This window comes from Triturus cristatus, chromosome 3_2 (assembly GCF_964204655.1).
Source record: "Triturus cristatus chromosome 3_2, aTriCri1.1, whole genome shotgun sequence".
Taxonomy (NCBI): Eukaryota; Metazoa; Chordata; class Amphibia; order Caudata; family Salamandridae; genus Triturus; species Triturus cristatus.
Window position 1 is genome coordinate 1,214,244,190 of NC_140584.1, and position 18,310 is coordinate 1,214,262,499.

The 18,310-nt window shown below is 51.0% G+C and overlaps 1 protein-coding gene across 2 annotated transcripts in view; it reads left to right on the forward strand.

The window, feature by feature from the left end:
- LOC146859480 (uncharacterized) overlaps positions 1-18,310 on the forward strand; it is a 187,619-nt gene that overhangs the window by 91,335 nt on the left and 77,974 nt on the right. The window contains exons 5-6 of one of the 2 annotated variants that reach the window (XM_085650209.1): positions 300-371; positions 14,469-14,567. In XM_085650209.1, the coding sequence (XP_085506335.1) occupies positions 300-371; positions 14,469-14,567 (171 nt within the window). Of the gene's footprint in view, positions 1-296; positions 372-14,468; positions 14,568-18,310 lie in introns of both variants that reach the window. The other variant, XM_085650208.1, reaches the window with a different exon arrangement.

The window sequence follows — 18,310 nt, forward strand, 5'->3', positions numbered from 1 at the left end:
AGGGATCCTTTAGATGAGACGCTGCTGATGCCATCTGTGCATGTGAGGTCATCTCTACAAGCGCTAATTATTAGCACCTCCCTTGTATTTCATATTAATGAAACCTTAGAACATAGTTACACACACAAACCAACCCCAGGATTTCTGTAATGGCATCACTCAAAGCCTCTCGAAATCCGAAAGGGTTGCACTCCACCGCAGAAGTTTTAATGTTAGCAACCTTTTATAAGTATGGTATGAAAAAGCATGCGTTAACTTGTACTTTGTAATTTTCTTTTCTCGGATCTTGGCGATAGAAGACAAGCCGGTCTCAGGCTTCCTGGATCATCCCAGTGAGGAGGTTACAGAATACAGCACCGACCCCAACTCAGGCAAGTTACAAACATCCATTGGGGGAGGGGGGGCAGTGACCCTGTGAGACAGTTACTGCAGCCTCTACTTTCCAGTGCATGGTGGGGATGGAGTGACCCCTATGAGATGGTTACTGCAGCCTCTACCTTGCATTGCTGGGAGGGACTGGAGTGACCCCTGTGAGACATTTACATACAGGCTACGATCCCAATGTTTCACCCTTGGTCCTGGGTCTTGGTAAAAGTGGCTGTGAGGCTTCTGAGCCTCTTGTCGTCCTGCTTCCTGCTACTCGAGTATACCAGGTGGCATTTGTGGGCTCAGCACTGGAACCTGAAGTCTCTGTGAGCCCTGCAGCAGGGAAACCTATGGAAATCATTCCAAGCTTTTGAGGAGACTTCAGTGGGGGCGGCTTAACCACAGTTGGACCAGAGGTAGACCCCTCTCCCTTCCTTACAGTGGTGACCAGAGCATTGTTGTGGATTAGGGTTGTCACCTTGGAGACGTGAAGATCAGAGGAATCTGGACTCCAGCAGAAACCCACCCACATCAATCTGTTGGAGTTCTGGGCCATTTGCCTGGTCCTGAAGGCTTTTTCACTGTCCATCACATGAAGGCTGGTACAGGTCCTCCTGGGCATGGTACTGCAACAAACGTGTCAGTATCTGGTTCTCGCTTCTGTGTAGAGAGGCTCTTCACCTCTGCGATGTTGGAACATTTGTAGATCACCTGACTGGATCTTTGCATGCAAGGACGGAGGAGCTCATCAGACGGTGACTGGTGGATCACAAATAGCATCCCCCCCCCCCCGAGGTGGCACAGGGCATCTTCCAACAATGGGTAGTACTTTGGCTAGATCGTTTTAGCAACATTAAGAATGTGCAGAGTAAACGCTTCTGGGCACTGGAGTTTCCAAGAAGGCTGTCTCTCTTGGAGACGCATACCGAGCACGCTACTTCTGTATGCCTTTCCACCCTCTAACTCTCTTGCTCAGAGTTCTGAAGAAGATCAAGAACAAGTCATCTTAATGACTCCGGATTGTACCACAAGAGTGTCCCCCTGTCAGGCTTCTGCTTTGCGAGGATCTTCTGTCACAGCATCAGGATAAGTCTCTTAACCAGGGCTGCACAATCTTTACTCCATGCGTGGAGACTGAGCAGCGGCAGTTGAATGCATTCGATCTTCCTCCTGAGGTTGTGGATGTTATCCTTGCTGCACAGCACCCCTCTACAAAGTCCATTTACGCCAGGTGCTTGTGAGAAAGTGCCATCTTTCTTGCATGGTATGCCCCCACTGTTTGCTAAATTGCTGAATGTACTTTGACTGAGTGTACCCTGGACTCCTGCCAATCAGGTGCCCAGGGCCTATGTTCCTTCCTTAAAACACACAAACTCCAAATTGGCAAACCCTGGCCACATGTCAGCCCCTAGTAAATGGTACCCTAGGTACCCAGGGCCTTGTGACCAGGGAAGGCCCCTAAGGGCTGCAGCACTCATTGTGCCACCCTTAGGGGCCCTGTACCCTTACACACACACACTGCCTTTGCAGGCTGAGTGTCTGGGTGCAGGACAAAATGAAGAGTCGACATGGCACACATCTCTGTGTGCCATGCCCAACACCCACACTGCCAAGGCATATGTCAGTAACCCCTCTGGCTGGGTGCCTTATGCCCACGGTGTGGGCACAGGAGCAGGAGCCCTGTGTCCCTACAGTACCCAGGTCCATTCCCGGGCACTGTAAGTGCAGTGCTGCCATTTAAGAGTACATGGTGCTGAGAGCTTGTCAAACACGAGCTCCACAGCACCATAATGGCAACACTAAAGACTGGGAAGTTTGGTATCAAACTTCTCAGCACATTAAACCCACACTGATGCCAGTGTGAGATTTAACGTACCAAGCACCCCAGAGGGCATCTTAGAGATGCCCCCTTACAACTAACCCACAATCCACGTCTGCTCTGAGGTTGCCCAGGCTGCCACAGCAGACACGTTGCTGGACCCCTGGGTGGGAGAGCCCCTGCTCTCCCGGGCCTGCAACAATGCACATCCTGGGTGAGGTGATAAATCTCCTCCCCCAGGATGAGCAAAGGGAAGCTTCAAAGGCATGCCGCCTCTAGGAGTTTCCCCAGGCCACTGCAACCCCCCACTCTGGCGGGAAGCTTGGCCGGAAACCCCATACAAGGACAGGGGATGTGCCAGCCTGCCCACCCCACCCCTCAGGTGGGGGAGGCGAGGTGAAGCACATCTCCGGGCTCTCGCCATCTTGAAGATGGGAGGCCCTACCCTATCAGGATTAGGCTACTGCCCCCCTCCCACAGGAGAGGGGCAGGATAGGGGGTGTACCCACCCCAGGACAAGGACCCATTGGTCCCTGACCTTCACCTACCTGTAACGCCCCTAAATCTAGTATTTAGGGGCACCCTGAACCTTCCTTCCCCAGATTCGAAACTACAAGAAGAGCAAGAAGAACAAAGACCTGCCCTGCAGCTGCTGAAAAGAGGAAGACACCAACTGCTTTGGCCCCAGCCCTACCGGCCTGTCGACCCTCGAACCTGCTCCTGCTCCAGCGCGGCATCTCTTGTGGCCAGCAACCTCAGAAACCCCGGAGGACCTGGCTACCTTTGAACTCGGATTCCCTGGGACTCCCATGAGTAGAGGCTCTACTCAGAACCTACCTTTCACCCCTGGCAGCAGCCCGGAACCGCGATCCCAGCCCACTCTGCACCCGCCAAGCCTGGCCGGTGCCGGAGTGAACTAAACCCACGAGGACGACCCCACGGCGACTGTGACCCCGAGTCCGGCACCCAAGGACCCCCCTCGACTATCCTGAAGAAGCTTGCAGCCTCAGAACAGAGTGCCACCCCAACCGCGATCAACAAGAGGGTAAGATTTCCGACATCAAAAGGCACCCCTGCACCCGGCGCCCCACGGCCCTCTGTGCCCAATCATGGGGTACCTACCTATCCTTCAACTACCCAACTTACCCCTCGAAGTGGTGGTGGCACCCGAAGAGTCCTCGTCCCCGAGCCTGCAGTCTTTTTCCAAACCGGAGATTTCCCATAGAAATCAATTGAGCGTCCGACGGCTCAAAAGCACCCTGCAGCCAGCCGCCCGAGTGGCCCTGGCAGTGAAAACTCTACTCTAACCTACTTCCCCACTTGCCCTAAGTAAGTGACCAGGAGCCCAGCTCCCACAGCCACGTGGCTTGCCAGACAGCAGCCACCAACCAAGGCCCCCCTATCCCTCATAGGATAACATTGGGCCTAACTCTCTCTGCACCCGGCTGTCCTGAAACCGCTGAGGGTGAACTAACTGTACCTACCTGACACTGGGGGACCCCTGAGTCTATGCCCAGAACTTCAACTCTGCCAGTCGAGTACTTACCCTTAAACCGCTAACTTCATTTTCCTCATAGGGTAACATTGACTGGCTTTTGCTTGAAAATTCTTCTAAGTGTGGACTTTTCAAAACTTCAAATAATCACCAAAAATCAGCCGAGTGACAAACGAATTTACTCACCTGCTCTTAGGTGAGCTCCCAGTGCTGGATCTTGGTGCCCAGCACTGACTCTGAAAACTACCCACAACTATACTTACCTTTAACTCATTTTTCTTCCATAGAAACCATTGACTGCTTTTCTGTGAAATTTCTTCTAAGTGTTGATTTCTGCAATTTCTAAATATTCCTAAAAAATCGTGTAACATCTGAAAACGTAATTACTTACCTGTTTTGGATAAATGTCCCAGTACTGAGTCTAGACACCCAGTACTGGATTACAAAAGTAACGATAACCTACTGTACCTGTAACCTACATTTCCTTCCATAGGGAATCATTGATTGTTTGCTCTGAAATATTTTCTAAGTGCTCACTTTTGAAATAGCTAAATATTAGTTAAAAATCATTACAGTACCAAAGTCGACTTTCAACAGCTGATTCTGAGAACTGACCCAGGACTGGATCTAGGATCCAAGCCTGGAATTACAAAAGTAATATAAAAAGTAATCTGTTGCATATAATCTGAATTTATCATTGAGCTCAATGTATTGTGTGTAGAAATAGAGTTGCCTACTGCAACTATTTGTAACTGTTTACTAAAAAGTCAATTGCATATACAAAAGTATTTTTATGAAACATCTCCTGTCGAGAAAGTATATTTTAATTCCAAGTGTTGGTTCTAAAACAAGCATATATTTTTTATATACAAACCATTGGCCTAGAGTTCAGTTATTGAGTGTGTGGAACTATTTGCTGACTGAGTGTGTACAACAAATGCTTTACACGTCCTCTGATACTGCCTTACTGCTCGACCAGGCTACCACTTTGGAGAGTAAGGTTATATCTAACTTTAACCTCTGTTAAACCCTTGGGGTCTGTGGACTCTGTACACCCTGTACCTATTAAGGAACAGTATATACAGAGCCACTTTATCACAGTGCTGGTGCAAATTTGTGGCCTGGTGTGCCTGCAATACTGACCCGTTACAAGCAAAATAGTTGGACGTCTTATTGTTTGTTTTGTCTTTGGCCCATCACTGACTTGCGGTGGACACCATTTAAGGTAATTTGTCAGCCCTTTCGGATGTTTTGTGTTTGCCGGATAAGCTATCCTTTTTCAAACACCTGTTGTGATGAGGGATTTTACAAGGTTTAACACCGGTTTACCCCTTTGCCCCTAAACCCTTTGTGATGCCACTGTGCGATCTCAAGTTGGTCCTATGTGTACTCCCTTTGAGCCAACGCAATGCTGCCCATTACACCTTCTGACTCTGAAGACTGTGCTCCTTGCTACGATTACTTCAGCTCATCAAGTGAGTGAGCATCGGGCTTTCTTGGTGCAGCAGTTCTACACCACCCTGGCTAAGTAATGTTGCCAAAAGTTGAGATTTATTTTCAGTTTTGGCACTACATCACCCTTAGTACAAATAAACCCCCCACTTGCAGGATTTGGGGGAATAAGAGAAGAGAGTGGGCCATCAGCATTGGATTTCTCCCAAATAAATATTACAACCACATATGGCAAACGTGACACAAGTGAAGCTAACAAAAAACCTTTGTGTCCTCTGCAGGTAAATACCCTAATTTTGAGACCTCAAGTATACTCGAATATCAAAATTCAGGACCCTGACATCTTTAAGAAAAATATAGGATGACCTTGTTCACCCCCTTGAGTGTCGTGCTTAGTCATTAGTCACCCCGCTCTCACGAAAGATTCCTCTTATGGCTGGCATGCCCTCGGATGTATCGAGAATACTTTGCAGGAAAGTGAGGAAGCAGGAAAGTGCTGGATGTAGGAGAAATAACCGCTCTTGCACATCCAGTTTATTTTTAACTATCTCATTACCACCCCATCATTAAAGAGGAAAACTCCTAGGGTAGGTAGTCAAGATATTTACCTTTTTTTTGTCTGAATCCTCTTCCTTACTTCCCTCTAAAGTACTCTAGATACCTCCGAAGGCTCTCTCTCCATTAGGGGACTTTGTTACCAAGGTCATGGGGACCACAGTCTTCCTAAAAAGGCATTCTAGGCACTCTCTGTGCTTCTTAGGGAAAGGGCAATCCAGTCACATGCGCATATACCATAGGATTGCTCTTGTCTATTGAGCAACTAAGTGGATTCTGCCCTGGGCAGTTTAAGACTGGAAGAAGACCGGCCCAATCTTTGGGCCTGGCATCTCCGCCTATTTTTTTCACAGGCAATACATAAATACAGCAGCTCACCCAACAACCAAACCAGTCTCCAAGGCACTACAGAGGCAAAGGCAGAACACCCAGCAGCCCTCTTCCTTGTCCTCCCCTGCAGTGCTGGAAATGCTGCTTTAGTTCTTCTACAAGGGAACATGTGCAGACGGATGGAGGGAGGGTGTACTCTTTTCTGCATTCCTAGAAGACCTATACGACAGACCACTGCGTCCTACGGGGTGGGGGGCTTCCAACAGACCCCTCCCCATATCTCTCCACATCAGTTCCTTCATTCAGAAGACCACACTCCGATTCTCCAACAGGAGATGGCGCCTCTTTTACAAAAGGAGCTGTGAAGTTGGTCCCAGTGCAGGAAATTGCACAAGGAAGCTATTCTTAATACTTCTTGGTTCCTAAGAAGGATAGCGGTCTGTCTGATCATTGACCCTCAGGATCTTTAAGTTTTACCTACGCAATTTTTTTTTCAAGCTGCTGATCCTGGATCAGATAGTTTTTTCATTGGAAGCAGACAACTGGATGGTGTCCTTGAGCTGGACACATACTTTCATGTACCTGCAGATATGCATGCAGTGCCTGCAGTTCATGGTAGGCATCACCCACTACCTGTTCGTGGTCCTCCTGTTTGGAATAACATTGGCACCCACTGTCTTCACCAAGGTGGTTGCGGCACATCTGCACAGATCGAGAATCTCGGTGTTCCCGACTTAGTCTTATCCTTCAAACTGTCACGTACCATTTAGGGAACTGTTAGAGCATTGATACTTAAAAGCACAGCCCAGGGGTCACATGCAGCCCTCCGGACCTTGACGTGCAGCCCTCCGGACCTTGACGTGCAGCCCTCCGGACCTTGACGTGCAGCCCTCCGGACCTTGACGTGCGCCCCCTCAGGACCCTGAGGTGCGGCCCCTCAGGACCCTGAGGTGCGGCCCCTCAGGACCCTGAGGTGCGGCCCCTCAGGACCCTGAGGTGCGGCCCCTCAGGACCCTGAGGTGCGGCCCCTCAGGACCCTGAGGTGCGGCCCCTCCGGACCCTGAGGTGCGGCCCCTCCGGACCCTGAGGTGCGGCCCCCTCCGGACCCTGAGGTGCGGCCCCCTCCGGACCCTGAGGTGCGGCCCCCTCCGGACCCTGAGGTGCGGCCCCCTCCGGACCCTGAGGTGCGGCCCCCTCCGGACCCTGAGGTGCGGCCCCCTCCGGGCCCTGAGGTGCGGCCCCCTCCGGGCCCTGAGGTGCGGCCCCCTCCGGGCCCTGAGGTGCGGCCCCCTCCGGGCCCTGAGGTGCGGCCCCCTCCGGGCCCTGAGGTGCGGCCCCCTCCGGGCCCTGAGGTGCGGCCCCCTCCGGACCCTGAGGTGCGGCCCCCTCCGGACCCTGAGGTGCGGCCCCCTCCGGACCCTGAGGTCCGGCCCCCTCCGGACCCTGAGGTGCGGCCCCCTCCGGACCCTGAGGTGCGGCCCCCTCCGGGCCCTGAGGTGCGGCCCCCTCCGGGCCCTGCGGTGCGGCCCCCTCCGGGCCCTGCGGTGCGGCCCCCTCCGGGCCCTGCGGTGCGGCCCCCTCCGGGCCCTGCGGTGCGGCCCCCTCCGGGCCCTGCGGTGCGGCCCCCTCCGGGCCCTGCGGTGCGGCCCCCTCCGGGCCCTGAGGTGCGGCCCCCTCCGGGCCCTGAGGTGCGGCCCCCTCCGGGCCCTGAGGTGCGGCCCCCTCCGGGCCCTGAGGTGCGGCCCCCTCCGGGCCCTGAGGTGCGGCCCCCTCCGGGCCCTGAGGTGCGGCCCCCTCCGGGCCCTGAGGTGCGGCCCCCTCCGGGCCCTGAGGTGCGGCCCCCTCCGGGCCCTGAGGTGCGGCCCCCTCCGGGCCCTGAGGTGCGGCCCCCTCCGGGCCCTGAGGTGCGGCCCCCTCCGGGCCCTGAGGTGCGGCCCCCTCCGGGCCCTGAGGTGCGGCCCCCTCCGGGCCCTGAGGTGCGGCCCCCTCCGGGCCCTGAGGTGCGGCCCCCTCCGGGCCCTGAGGTGCGGCCCCCTCCGGGCCCTGAGGTGCGGCCCCCTCCGGGCCCTGAGGTGCGGCCCCCTCCGGGCCCTGAGGTGCGGCCCCCTCCGGGCCCTGAGGTGCGGCCCCCTCCGGGCCCTGAGGTGCGGCCCCCTCCGGGCCCTGAGGTGCGGCCCCCTCCGGGCCCTGAGGTGCGGCCCCCTCCGGGCCCTGAGGTGCGGCCCCCTCCGGGCCCTGAGGTGCGGCCCCCTCCGGGCCCTGAGGTGCGGCCCCCTCCGGGCCCTGAGGTGCGGCCCCCTCCGGGCCCTGAGGTGCGGCCCCCTCCGGGCCCTGAGGTGCGGCCCCCTCCGGGCCCTGAGGTGCGGCCCCCTCCGGGCCCTGAGGTGCGGCCCCCTCCGGGCCCTGAGGTGCGGCCCCCTCCGGGCCCTGAGGTGCGGCCCCCTCCGGGCCCTGAGGTGCGGCCCCCTCCGGGCCCTGAGGTGCGGCCCCCTCCGGGCCCTGAGGTGCGGCCCCCTCCGGGCCCTGAGGTGCGGCCCCCTCCGGGCCCTGAGGTGCGGCCCCCTCCGGGCCCTGAGGTGCGGCCCCCTCCGGGCCCTGAGGTGCGGCCCCCTCCGGGCCCTGAGGTGCGGCCCCCTCCGGGCCCTGAGGTGCGGCCCCCTCCGGGCCCTGAGGTGCGGCCCCCTCCGGGCCCTGAGGTGCGGCCCCCTCCGGGCCCTGAGGTGCGGCCCCCTCCGGGCCCTGAGGTGCGGCCCCCTCCGGGCCCTGAGGTGCGGCCCCCTCCGGGCCCTGAGGTGCGGCCCCCTCCGGGCCCTGAGGTGCGGCCCCCTCCGGACCCTGACGTGCGGCCCCCTCCGGACCTTGACGTGCGGCCCCCTGGTCAGCAGCCTCACTAGGCTGTTTACTCCACTCAGCACTTAAATCAAAGCGATGGTAAAGAAGCAGTCAAGCATTTATTTAAAGCTTAAGTGAAATTGAAGGAAGTAAATAGGGAGTTCTACACCACTTAACTTTGGAAACCTCTTCATTTTCTAAGACAGTTTTCAGCAAAAGTGTAAAAATATGATACTCTTTAAATTTCAATAAGTGTATTTAATTAACATGCAGAACCTTTTCACATTAGTAGATCAGATTATAAAAGCGCATTGAGAAGTATTCATTTAAAAGTGATAGTTTTCAAACATGAATTTAGAAACATCAATTCCTCCCCCTGCCCCCCCCCCCCCTCCCCCTCTCCCGACCACAACGCCAATAGTGAAGTAAGGAGGCAAGTCAGTTGTTTGCAGTCTAGGTGGCCTGGGTGCCTATTGTATGTGAACAACATTATAGTTTATTAAGTCAAACGCAGATTTTTTTACAGTACTATTCCTGAAGCTATGTATTTCAAGGTCCTCTAATATGTGATAATGAAGAAAAAGGAGGGAAAGTGAAATTAAACAATTGCCTAGACTCACACAATTTGTTAAAGTGAGGAAGCCGGGATTAAATCCAGGTTTTCTGGCTTCACTTAGTTCAATTCAGCCACTAGACGTATATGCTTCACTTACCCTACACCCACCTTGCCGCTAATGTCCCTCCCACACATACACACACACCCAGACCGCCACCCCGCTGGCATCTGTGCTTCCCACAGTCACATCACAGACCAAACTTTTTGGCCCCTGGGAAAATGTTTGCGAGTACCCATGTCTTAGAGCCTCCTGTTCATAGGGACAGTATTGGAACCATGTGCTTTACAGGCTTTCCTCTCCTTCACAGCTGACCTGAGACATTTGGGAAATGATTCCGATGCTTTGGGAGGGGAGGTAGATAGTTTCAGTCCTGATGGTTCTCCCTGGCCCATGAGGGCTCCTCAGTTGTGCCACTGTATGCTGTGGAACCAACACCGGGATCGTCTTATCAATCATCATCAGATTTCCCTTGAATGCTGCTAGTCTGCTCTTGTGGTCGGTAGAGGAGAACCTGGCACAAGGCAAGCTCATTTGCCCTCCACCTTTAGTGGTCACTGTAGTAACAGACTCCTCCAACTTAAGGAGGTCCTTGAGGTCAGAGGCCTCTGTTTTCTGGTAGAGCAAGGTTTGCAAATCGATGTCCTATAACTGCGGATGATTCACCTGTCCTTGAAAGCTTTCCTGCCTTCACTTTGTGGTCATTCTGTCCAGATCTTGACAGATGGGATGACTGTGAACAAGCAGGGAGGAGTTGGGCTGCATCTTCTATGCCGTGTAACTCGGACACTCTGGCCCTGGGTGCAAGTGCATGGAGTCTGTCTAGTCATCAACCATCTGCCAGGCTGTGAGAAAGTGGCTCTGTATATACTGTTCCCAAATAGGTACAGGGTGTACAGAGTCCACAGTCCCCAGAGGTTTGGCAGAGGCTAAAGTTAGATATAACCTTACTCTCTTAAGTGGTAGCTTGGTCGAGCAGTAAGGCAGTATCAGAGGACAGTGTAAAGCATTTGTTGTACACACTGTCAGCAAATGGTCTCACACACTCAATAACTGAACTCTAGGCCAATGGTTTGTATAAAAAATATATGGTTGTTTTATTTTAGAACAAACAATAGGTATCAAAATATACTTTCTCAGAATGAGATGCTTAAGGTAAATACTTTTGCAATATGCAATTGGCTTTTGTAGATATTTACAAGTTGTTGCTATAGGCAACACAATTTAAACACAATAATGCATTGAATTCAATGGAAGTTTCAAGTTATTTGCAATAGATTACTCTCAGGATTACTTTTGTAATTCTAGGACTGGTTCCTAGATTCAGTCCTGGGACAGTTCTTAGAAACAAGTGATAAAAGTCGACTTTGTTACTACTAGGATTTTTAAGTAAGATTTTGCTATTTTAAAAGTTGACACTTAAAAGAAATTTCATAGAAAACAGTCAGATTCCCTATTGAAGAAAATTCAAGTTGCACGTATAGTATGTTCTCGTTACTTTTGTAATCCGGTACTGGGTGCCTAGACTCAGTACTGGGACCTTTATCCAAAACAGGTAAGTAGTTACGTTTTCACCATTTATACGATTTTTAAAGAATATTTAAAGTTTGCGTAAATCGACACTTAGAAGAAATTTCACAGAAAAACAGTCAATGATTTCCTATGGAAGAAAATTGGGTTACTGGTAAGTACGGTTGTGAAAATCTTTCAGGGTCAGTGCTGGGCACCAAGATCCAGCACTGGGAGCTCACCTAATAGCAGGTGAGTAATTTTGTTTTCGTTACTCTGCTGATTTTTGGTGAATATTTTAAGTTTTGAAAACTCCATACTTAGAAGAAATTTCAGAAGAAACCAGTCAATGTTACCCTATGGAGAAAATTGAGTTATCAGTTTTAAGGTAAGTACTCGACTGGCAAAGTTAAGGTTCTGGGCATAGACTCAGGGTCAGGTAGGTACAGTTGTTACACCCCAGGGTCTCCCAGGGTCAGGTAGGTACAGTTGTTACACCCTCAGCGGCACAGGGCAGCCGGGTGCATAGTGAGTTAGACCCAATGTTATCCTATGGGAGGCAGGGGGGCCTTGGTTGGTGGCTGCTGACTAGCAGGCCACGCGGCTGTGGGAGCTGGGCTCCTGGTCACTTGCTCAGGGCAAATGGGGAAGTAGATGGGTGTAGAGGTTACACTGCCAGGGCCACTCGGGCGGCTGGGTGCAGGGTGCTTTTGAGCCTTCGGGCGCTCAATGGATTTCAATGGGAAAGCTCCGGTTTGGAAAAAGACTGCAAGTTCGGGGACGAAGATTCTTCAGGTGCCACCACCACTTCGAGAGGTAAGTTGGGTAGTTGGAGGATAGGTAGGTACCCAGGAGTTGGGCACAGGGGGCTGCAGGGCACCGGGTGCAGGGGTGCCTTTTGGTGTCGGGAAATCTTACCCTCTGTTGATCGCGGTGGGGGAGGGTTACCTGGTTCTGAGGCTGCAGGCGTCGTCACGGGCGTCGAGGTGGGTCCGGGGTTTGTGAGGTTGCTGGCCACAGGGGGTGCCGGGATTCAGCAGGAGCAGGTTCGAGGGTCGACAGGCTGGTTGGGCTGGGTCCAAAGCAGTTGGTGTCTTTCTCTTCTTAGCAGCTGCACGGCAGGTCTTCTTTCTTCTTGTTCTTCTTTGCTAGTTTAGAATCTGGAATCTGAGGAAGGAAGGTTCAGGGTGCTCTTAAATACTACATTTAGGGGCGTTACAGGTAGGTAAAGGGCAGGGACCAATGGGTCCCTGCCCTGGGGTGGGTACACCCCCTATTCTGTCACTCTCCTGTGGGAGGGGGGGCAGTAGCCTAGTCCTGATTGGGCAGGGCTTCCTATCTTCAAGATGGCAAGAGCCCGGAGATGTGCTTCACCTCGCCTCTCCCACCTGAGCGGTGGGGTTGGCAGAGGCTGGCACATCCCCTGTCCTTACTTGGGGTTTCCGGACAGTCTTCTCGCCAGAGTGGGGGTCTGAACCGGTGAGGGCCAGTTGCTGAGTACAGCAAGTGGCCTGGAGAAGCTCACAAAGGCGGCATGCCTTTGAAGCTTCCCCCTGCCCATCCTTGGGGAGGAGACATAGCACCTCGCCCAGGATGTGCATTGTTGCAGGCCCAGGAGAGCGGGGGCTCTCCACCCAGGGGTCTAGCAACATGTCTGCTGTGTGGCAGCCTCTCAGACAAGACGTGGATTGTAGGTAAGGTTTCAGGGGGCATCTCTAAGATGCCCTCTGTAGTGCTTTGTACATTAAATCCCACAATGGCATCAGTGCGGGTTTAATCTGCTGAGAAGTTTGATACCAAACTTCTCAGTCTTCAGTATTGCCATTATAGTGCTGTGGAGTTTGTGTTTTGATGAGCTCCCCGCACCATATACTCTTAAATGGCAGCACTGCACTTACAGTGCCCAGGAATGTACCTGGGTACTGTAGGGGCACAGGGATCATGCTCCTCTGCCCACACCACTGGCATTGGGCACCTAGCTAGAGGGGTGGCTGATGTATGCCAGGGCAGTGTAGGTTGTGGGCATGGCACACAGGGATGTGTGCCTTGTCGACTCTTTGTTTGGTCTTGTACCCAGACACTCAGCCTGCAAGGGCAGTGTGTGTGTGTGTTTGGGTACAGGGCCTCTAAGGGTGGCACAATGAGTGCTGCAGCCCTTAGAGGCCTTCCCTGGTCACAGGGCCCTGGGTAACTAGGGTACCATTTACCAGGTGCTGACATGTGGCCAGGGTTTGACAATTTGTGTTTTAGCTTTTAGGGAAGGTACATAGGACCTGGGCACCGGATTGGCAGGGGCCCAGGGCACACTCAGTCAAAGTACAGTCAGCAATTCAGCAAAATGTGGGGGCATACCATGCAAGAAAGATGGCACTTTCTCACAACATGCACACAGTTGTTGATACTTTAGCTCACAGCTCTGGTACGACTCTGCAGTGGACATGCACAGGGTCGTTGATACCCTTACTGTCTCCCAGCCCTGCTACGACTCTGCAGTGGACGTGCACACGGTCGTTGATACCCTTGACTATATCCCAGCCGTGTTACGACTCTGCAATGGACATACACTGGGTCGTTGATACCCTTACTGTCTCCCAGCTCTGGTACAACTCTGCAGTGGACATGCACACGCTCATTGATACCCTTTCATCTCCCAGCTCTGGTATGACTCTGCCGCAGACGTGCACAGGGTCGTTGATACCCTTACTGTCTCCCAGCCCTGGTACAACTCTGCAGTGGACATGCACACGCTCATTGATACCCTTACTGTCTCCCAGCCCTGGTACGACTCTGCAATGGACATACACTGTGTCGTTGATACCCTTACTGTCTCCCAGATCTGGTACAACTCTGCACTGGACGTGCACACATTCGTTGATACCCTGACTATCTCCCAGCCCTAGTACGACTCTGCAGTAGACATGCACAGGGTCTATGATATCCTTACTGTCTCCCAGCCCTGGTATGGCTCTGCAGTGGACATGTGCAGGGTTAGTGGTTGTATCTCTCAGTGCATCCAGCTTGTGAATAGAACAAAATTCATAATTCTCTCTGTACCTCCTACGCTTGCTGAGACCCTTTGTAAGGCGTGTACGTGGCTATTGATTGTGTCTCTTTACACTTTCCACCCTTGGTAAAAATGTTTACCAGACATGTAATATGCTATCGATTGTGTCTCTTAGGACAACCCAGCTACTGATAACATCCTCGAGTCGAAATATACAGGTCATGAATTCTGCCTGTACCCTCCTCGATAATGTCCTTTAATAAACTTGCACACTGTAATGCATCTGACATTAGGGCCTCTGATAGATCTGGGACTGGGTACTCTGCAGCCCCAGACTCCGCTCTATTTCATAGGCAGTCCCCACTGTTTAAAGATAAGTATGTATAAGTGTTCTACAGCAATTGAGTGTTCGTGTATATTTCAGGTACAGCACTTAACAATGTTTGTGTATATTTCAGGTTCAGCACTTAAAACTGTTTGTGTATATTTCAGGACATGACATTATTTCATTTGCCATAAAAGATGAGGAAGAGGTTCAATTAATTGACCGCCCGGACTGTCGGAGGACGGAAAGTGCTGAGATGCCCGAAGGTGAGTAAATAGTGTCTTAGGCGCTGCATGCTTCCAAGTTCACTATTCAGACCCCTGGTGGAAGCGAGCTGTGGTCCTTATTTTTTCTGTTATGTTATGATGACATTTCTTATAGAGTGAATATAGAATTTTCTTGTTACATCGAATCAAGACCCCTCTGCTTTTCTGGATTTGAGTTGACAGATTCTTTTCTAGAGTTCAGCAAGAAGAGGATGCAGTCAATGTGGCCTTCCAGTGAGTGACGGCATTCCAGTGAGTGGCGGCCTGCACTCTTATGAATTTGCCAACAGTCCTTACTTTAGAAGACATGGGAACAATAAGTTTGTAGTAACTACTTGATCTCAAATGTGTGTGCTGAGTAACAATACATTTTCCTGACCAGAAAAAAAGGTGCTGAATTGTAAAAGCTGTATGGATGTGGATTGTGAAATATGTATTCTTTATAGGGAACCACTGCAGAGAACAAAGTGCAGAAGCCAAGTATGGGGACCCAAAAGCATATGTGCCCTAACTTGTTTAGCTGAGGATTATATGCTGTTAGTCATGATTGGATGAAGGTACTGGCTACGGTCACATGGTGGGTAGGTAACACAGCAGGCAGGACGAGTTTCAAGAATGCAGCGGTGACGGTTTCAAACTCTGCTGTCAGATCGAGTAAGACGAGTGCTGCAACACCATCTGTCTTCTGCTCCTAAAGCACTGAGAGTTGAGTTAATTTAGCACATTCTGCTTCAGACCTGTTGAATTATTTAACCTTTCCAAATAGCTCACGCCCAGTACACAGATTCATTGTACACAAACCCTCACACACTCAGCCAGTACTTTAATCAGTGCAATGAAGCCTTCAGCAAGTCTGTGCCGTAGCAGCTACTTCACCAGCCTCTCTCCCCGCAATGTCTTCAGATTCTCAGCCATTGCCTATTGCACACGCCACAGAAGGGCCTCCAGTTTGGTGCTCGCCTGCCTGAAAGTGACTGTGAAGATTGCAACCAACATCACATTGGTTGCATTTTGGGCAGAGGTTATCAACCAACTCTGTTTTTGAGAGATTTTCAAAGACAAGTCCTTGTTCAGGCACGCATGAAGGATCTTCAAATGTGGTACATCTGATTAGGTAATGGTGCAGGTATTCTGATCTTTGAACAGAACTATGCTTGGAACCATGAAACATCAGAATGTAGGGACCGAGTCACCAAACCACCTCAGTGTCTATGGGCCAGTGTATGACTAGCCATTGTGCCTCACTCGTCCTCCTAACCTTACCCGAGAAACAAGTAGATTGGCACCCCCAGAACACTCACCCAACCATCATAACCTGACTGAGCGGTATCGCTTCTTTGTACTGTCTGCCCAAGCCTTGGAAAGTAAGGACGCAGCCTCTCGTGAAATTCCTGGAACAGACCAACGTTGCCGGTAATCTGCCACGGCAGGACCCAAAGAGACCCACTAGGACCAGAAGGTGGGGATTCCACAGGGAAATTATGTAGGAGATCCGGAACAAGGGGTGGAAGGATTGGAAAATCCCAAGAAAGTTGCATCAGAACTGGAAACCAAACTTGAGATCTCCAAATCGGGGAGACTAATATTCAGGCCACCTGTTGCCTCCAAACCTGCGAGGACAGTCTTATGATCATGAAGAATGGAGGAAACTCATACCCGCTCTCCATGCTCCAATCCTGGAGGAAGGCGCTGGTCTCTACTGCATTCAGATCCGGACGCCAACTGCAATACCGTTCCAGCGGATTGTCTGGCTCTGTATATCATATTACCACTAGGTGGTAATACCATGCAAAGAGTCCAGGGGTTCGCCCAAAGTGTAAAGGGCTCAATGCAAAACCCAAAGTGCTCTATTGGTGGTAGTGTGGGTGAGCAGCCTGAGGCCTAACAGAGGTGTGTAAGACCTTTATTGCACACACATGATGAATAAAAGACATATGACTTAAGAAAGAGATCCAGACCAATTTTATAAAATTATACTTTGTTTATATTTTATTTTAAGACCCAGGTCTTCATAATAAGGTAAGTACGTTTTTAGTTAAAAATACTCTTCACTTTCAAAAATCATAATTTTCTCACACTCTCCTATGTTTTCCTATGGGGAAAACAATATTGCGGTTAACCTGGTGAGTATCGAACTTACAATTTCAGTCTTTGGAGCCAAAAGTGGGCAAGGGCCAGGGGTCAGGTAGGTACCAAAACTGCACCATCAGTGACACAGGGGCAGCCGGGTGCAGAGGTCAAAATCAGAGTACGACCCTATGCTTTCCGATGGTCGCTAGTTTCGTCGAAGCTGGAAACAGGCCGGTAGGGCTGGGGCCAAGGCAGTTGTTGTCTTCTGGCTTCTCATGCAGGGTCAACAAAGCAAAACCAAAGGGGATGATGGACGGAGTGTTGAACATTGCAAGCACTCACCCCCAGTCAACTGATCTGGGTTTAATCCATCATCATTCTTTAGCTCGCTCTGCCACCCCAGGTCAGACATGGCCATATGCAAATCAGTCTGACCTTGTGCCTCATGGGAACAGTCCAGCCTGAACTACCAAGCCATGTCTTCCCTGGTCCTCAATAGGTTTTGGGCCCTTGCCTGACGCGGGCATATGCCGACCCACACAAGTGAGGTACCATTTTTATCGGAAGACTTTGGGGAGCACGGGGTGGGTGGAAATTTGTGGATCCACGCAGATTCCAGAACTTTCCACCACAGAAATGTGGAGAAAATGTTATTTTTGGCAATTTTTTAGGTTTACAAGGGGTATCTGGGTAACAGATCCTGGTGGGAGGCAGTCAAGTCACCCCATCCTGGATTCCCCTGGGTGTCTAGTTTTCAAAAATGTATAGGTTTGCTAGGTTTCCCTAGGTGCCGGCAGAGCTAGGGTTAAAAAAACTACAGCTAGCTGGGTAATTTTACATTGTGAAAATGTGGTGTGTTCACGTTGGGTTTTGAGCCATTTCCTGTCGTGGGCACTATGCCTACCCCTACAAGTGAGGTACCATTTTTATCGGGAGACTTAGGGTAATTCAGATCTGTAAAGGAACTGTTATTACCAATTGACTTTCGATGCATTTCTGCCTTCCAAATAAAAGACATTGTGTAAAAAAGAAGTCATTCTAAAAAATGACTAATTCTCATGCTAGTATGAGTATTCCCAATTTCGGAAATGTGCAAATATCTACTGTTTCTAAACTCTATATTTTGTTCCCATTTCAGAAATACATAGGTGTCTTTCATACCGGTTTTTCCATGTACACATTTTTACAGAATAATTACTATATACCCGGTACATAATAAACCATTGCAAGTTGCTGCTCAGTTTTTGGCTCTGGGTTCGTCGGGTTCTTGGTGAACCTACAAGTCCTATATATCCCCACAACCAGTAATGTCCAGCGGATGTTACGGTATATTGCTTTCAAAGAGCTGTCAAAATTAGAAGAAGTTTCAGGTGAAAACGTTGACACAAAAGGCGCTTTTTTTTCAACAAATTTTCAATTTATCCTATATTTAACTGTTTCTATAAAGAAAACTTGATGGATCTATACAAATGACCCCTTGCTGAATTCAGAATTTTATCTACTTCTCTAAAATGTATAGCTTTCCAGGATCCATTATTGCTTTTGTACCCATTTCTACCATTAACTGGAAGGAGGTTGAAAGCACAAAAAATAGCAAAAATAGGCTATGTCCCAGAAAAATGCCAAAACTGTGTAAAATATTTTGGGTTTCTGACAAAAGTCTGGTATCCCCT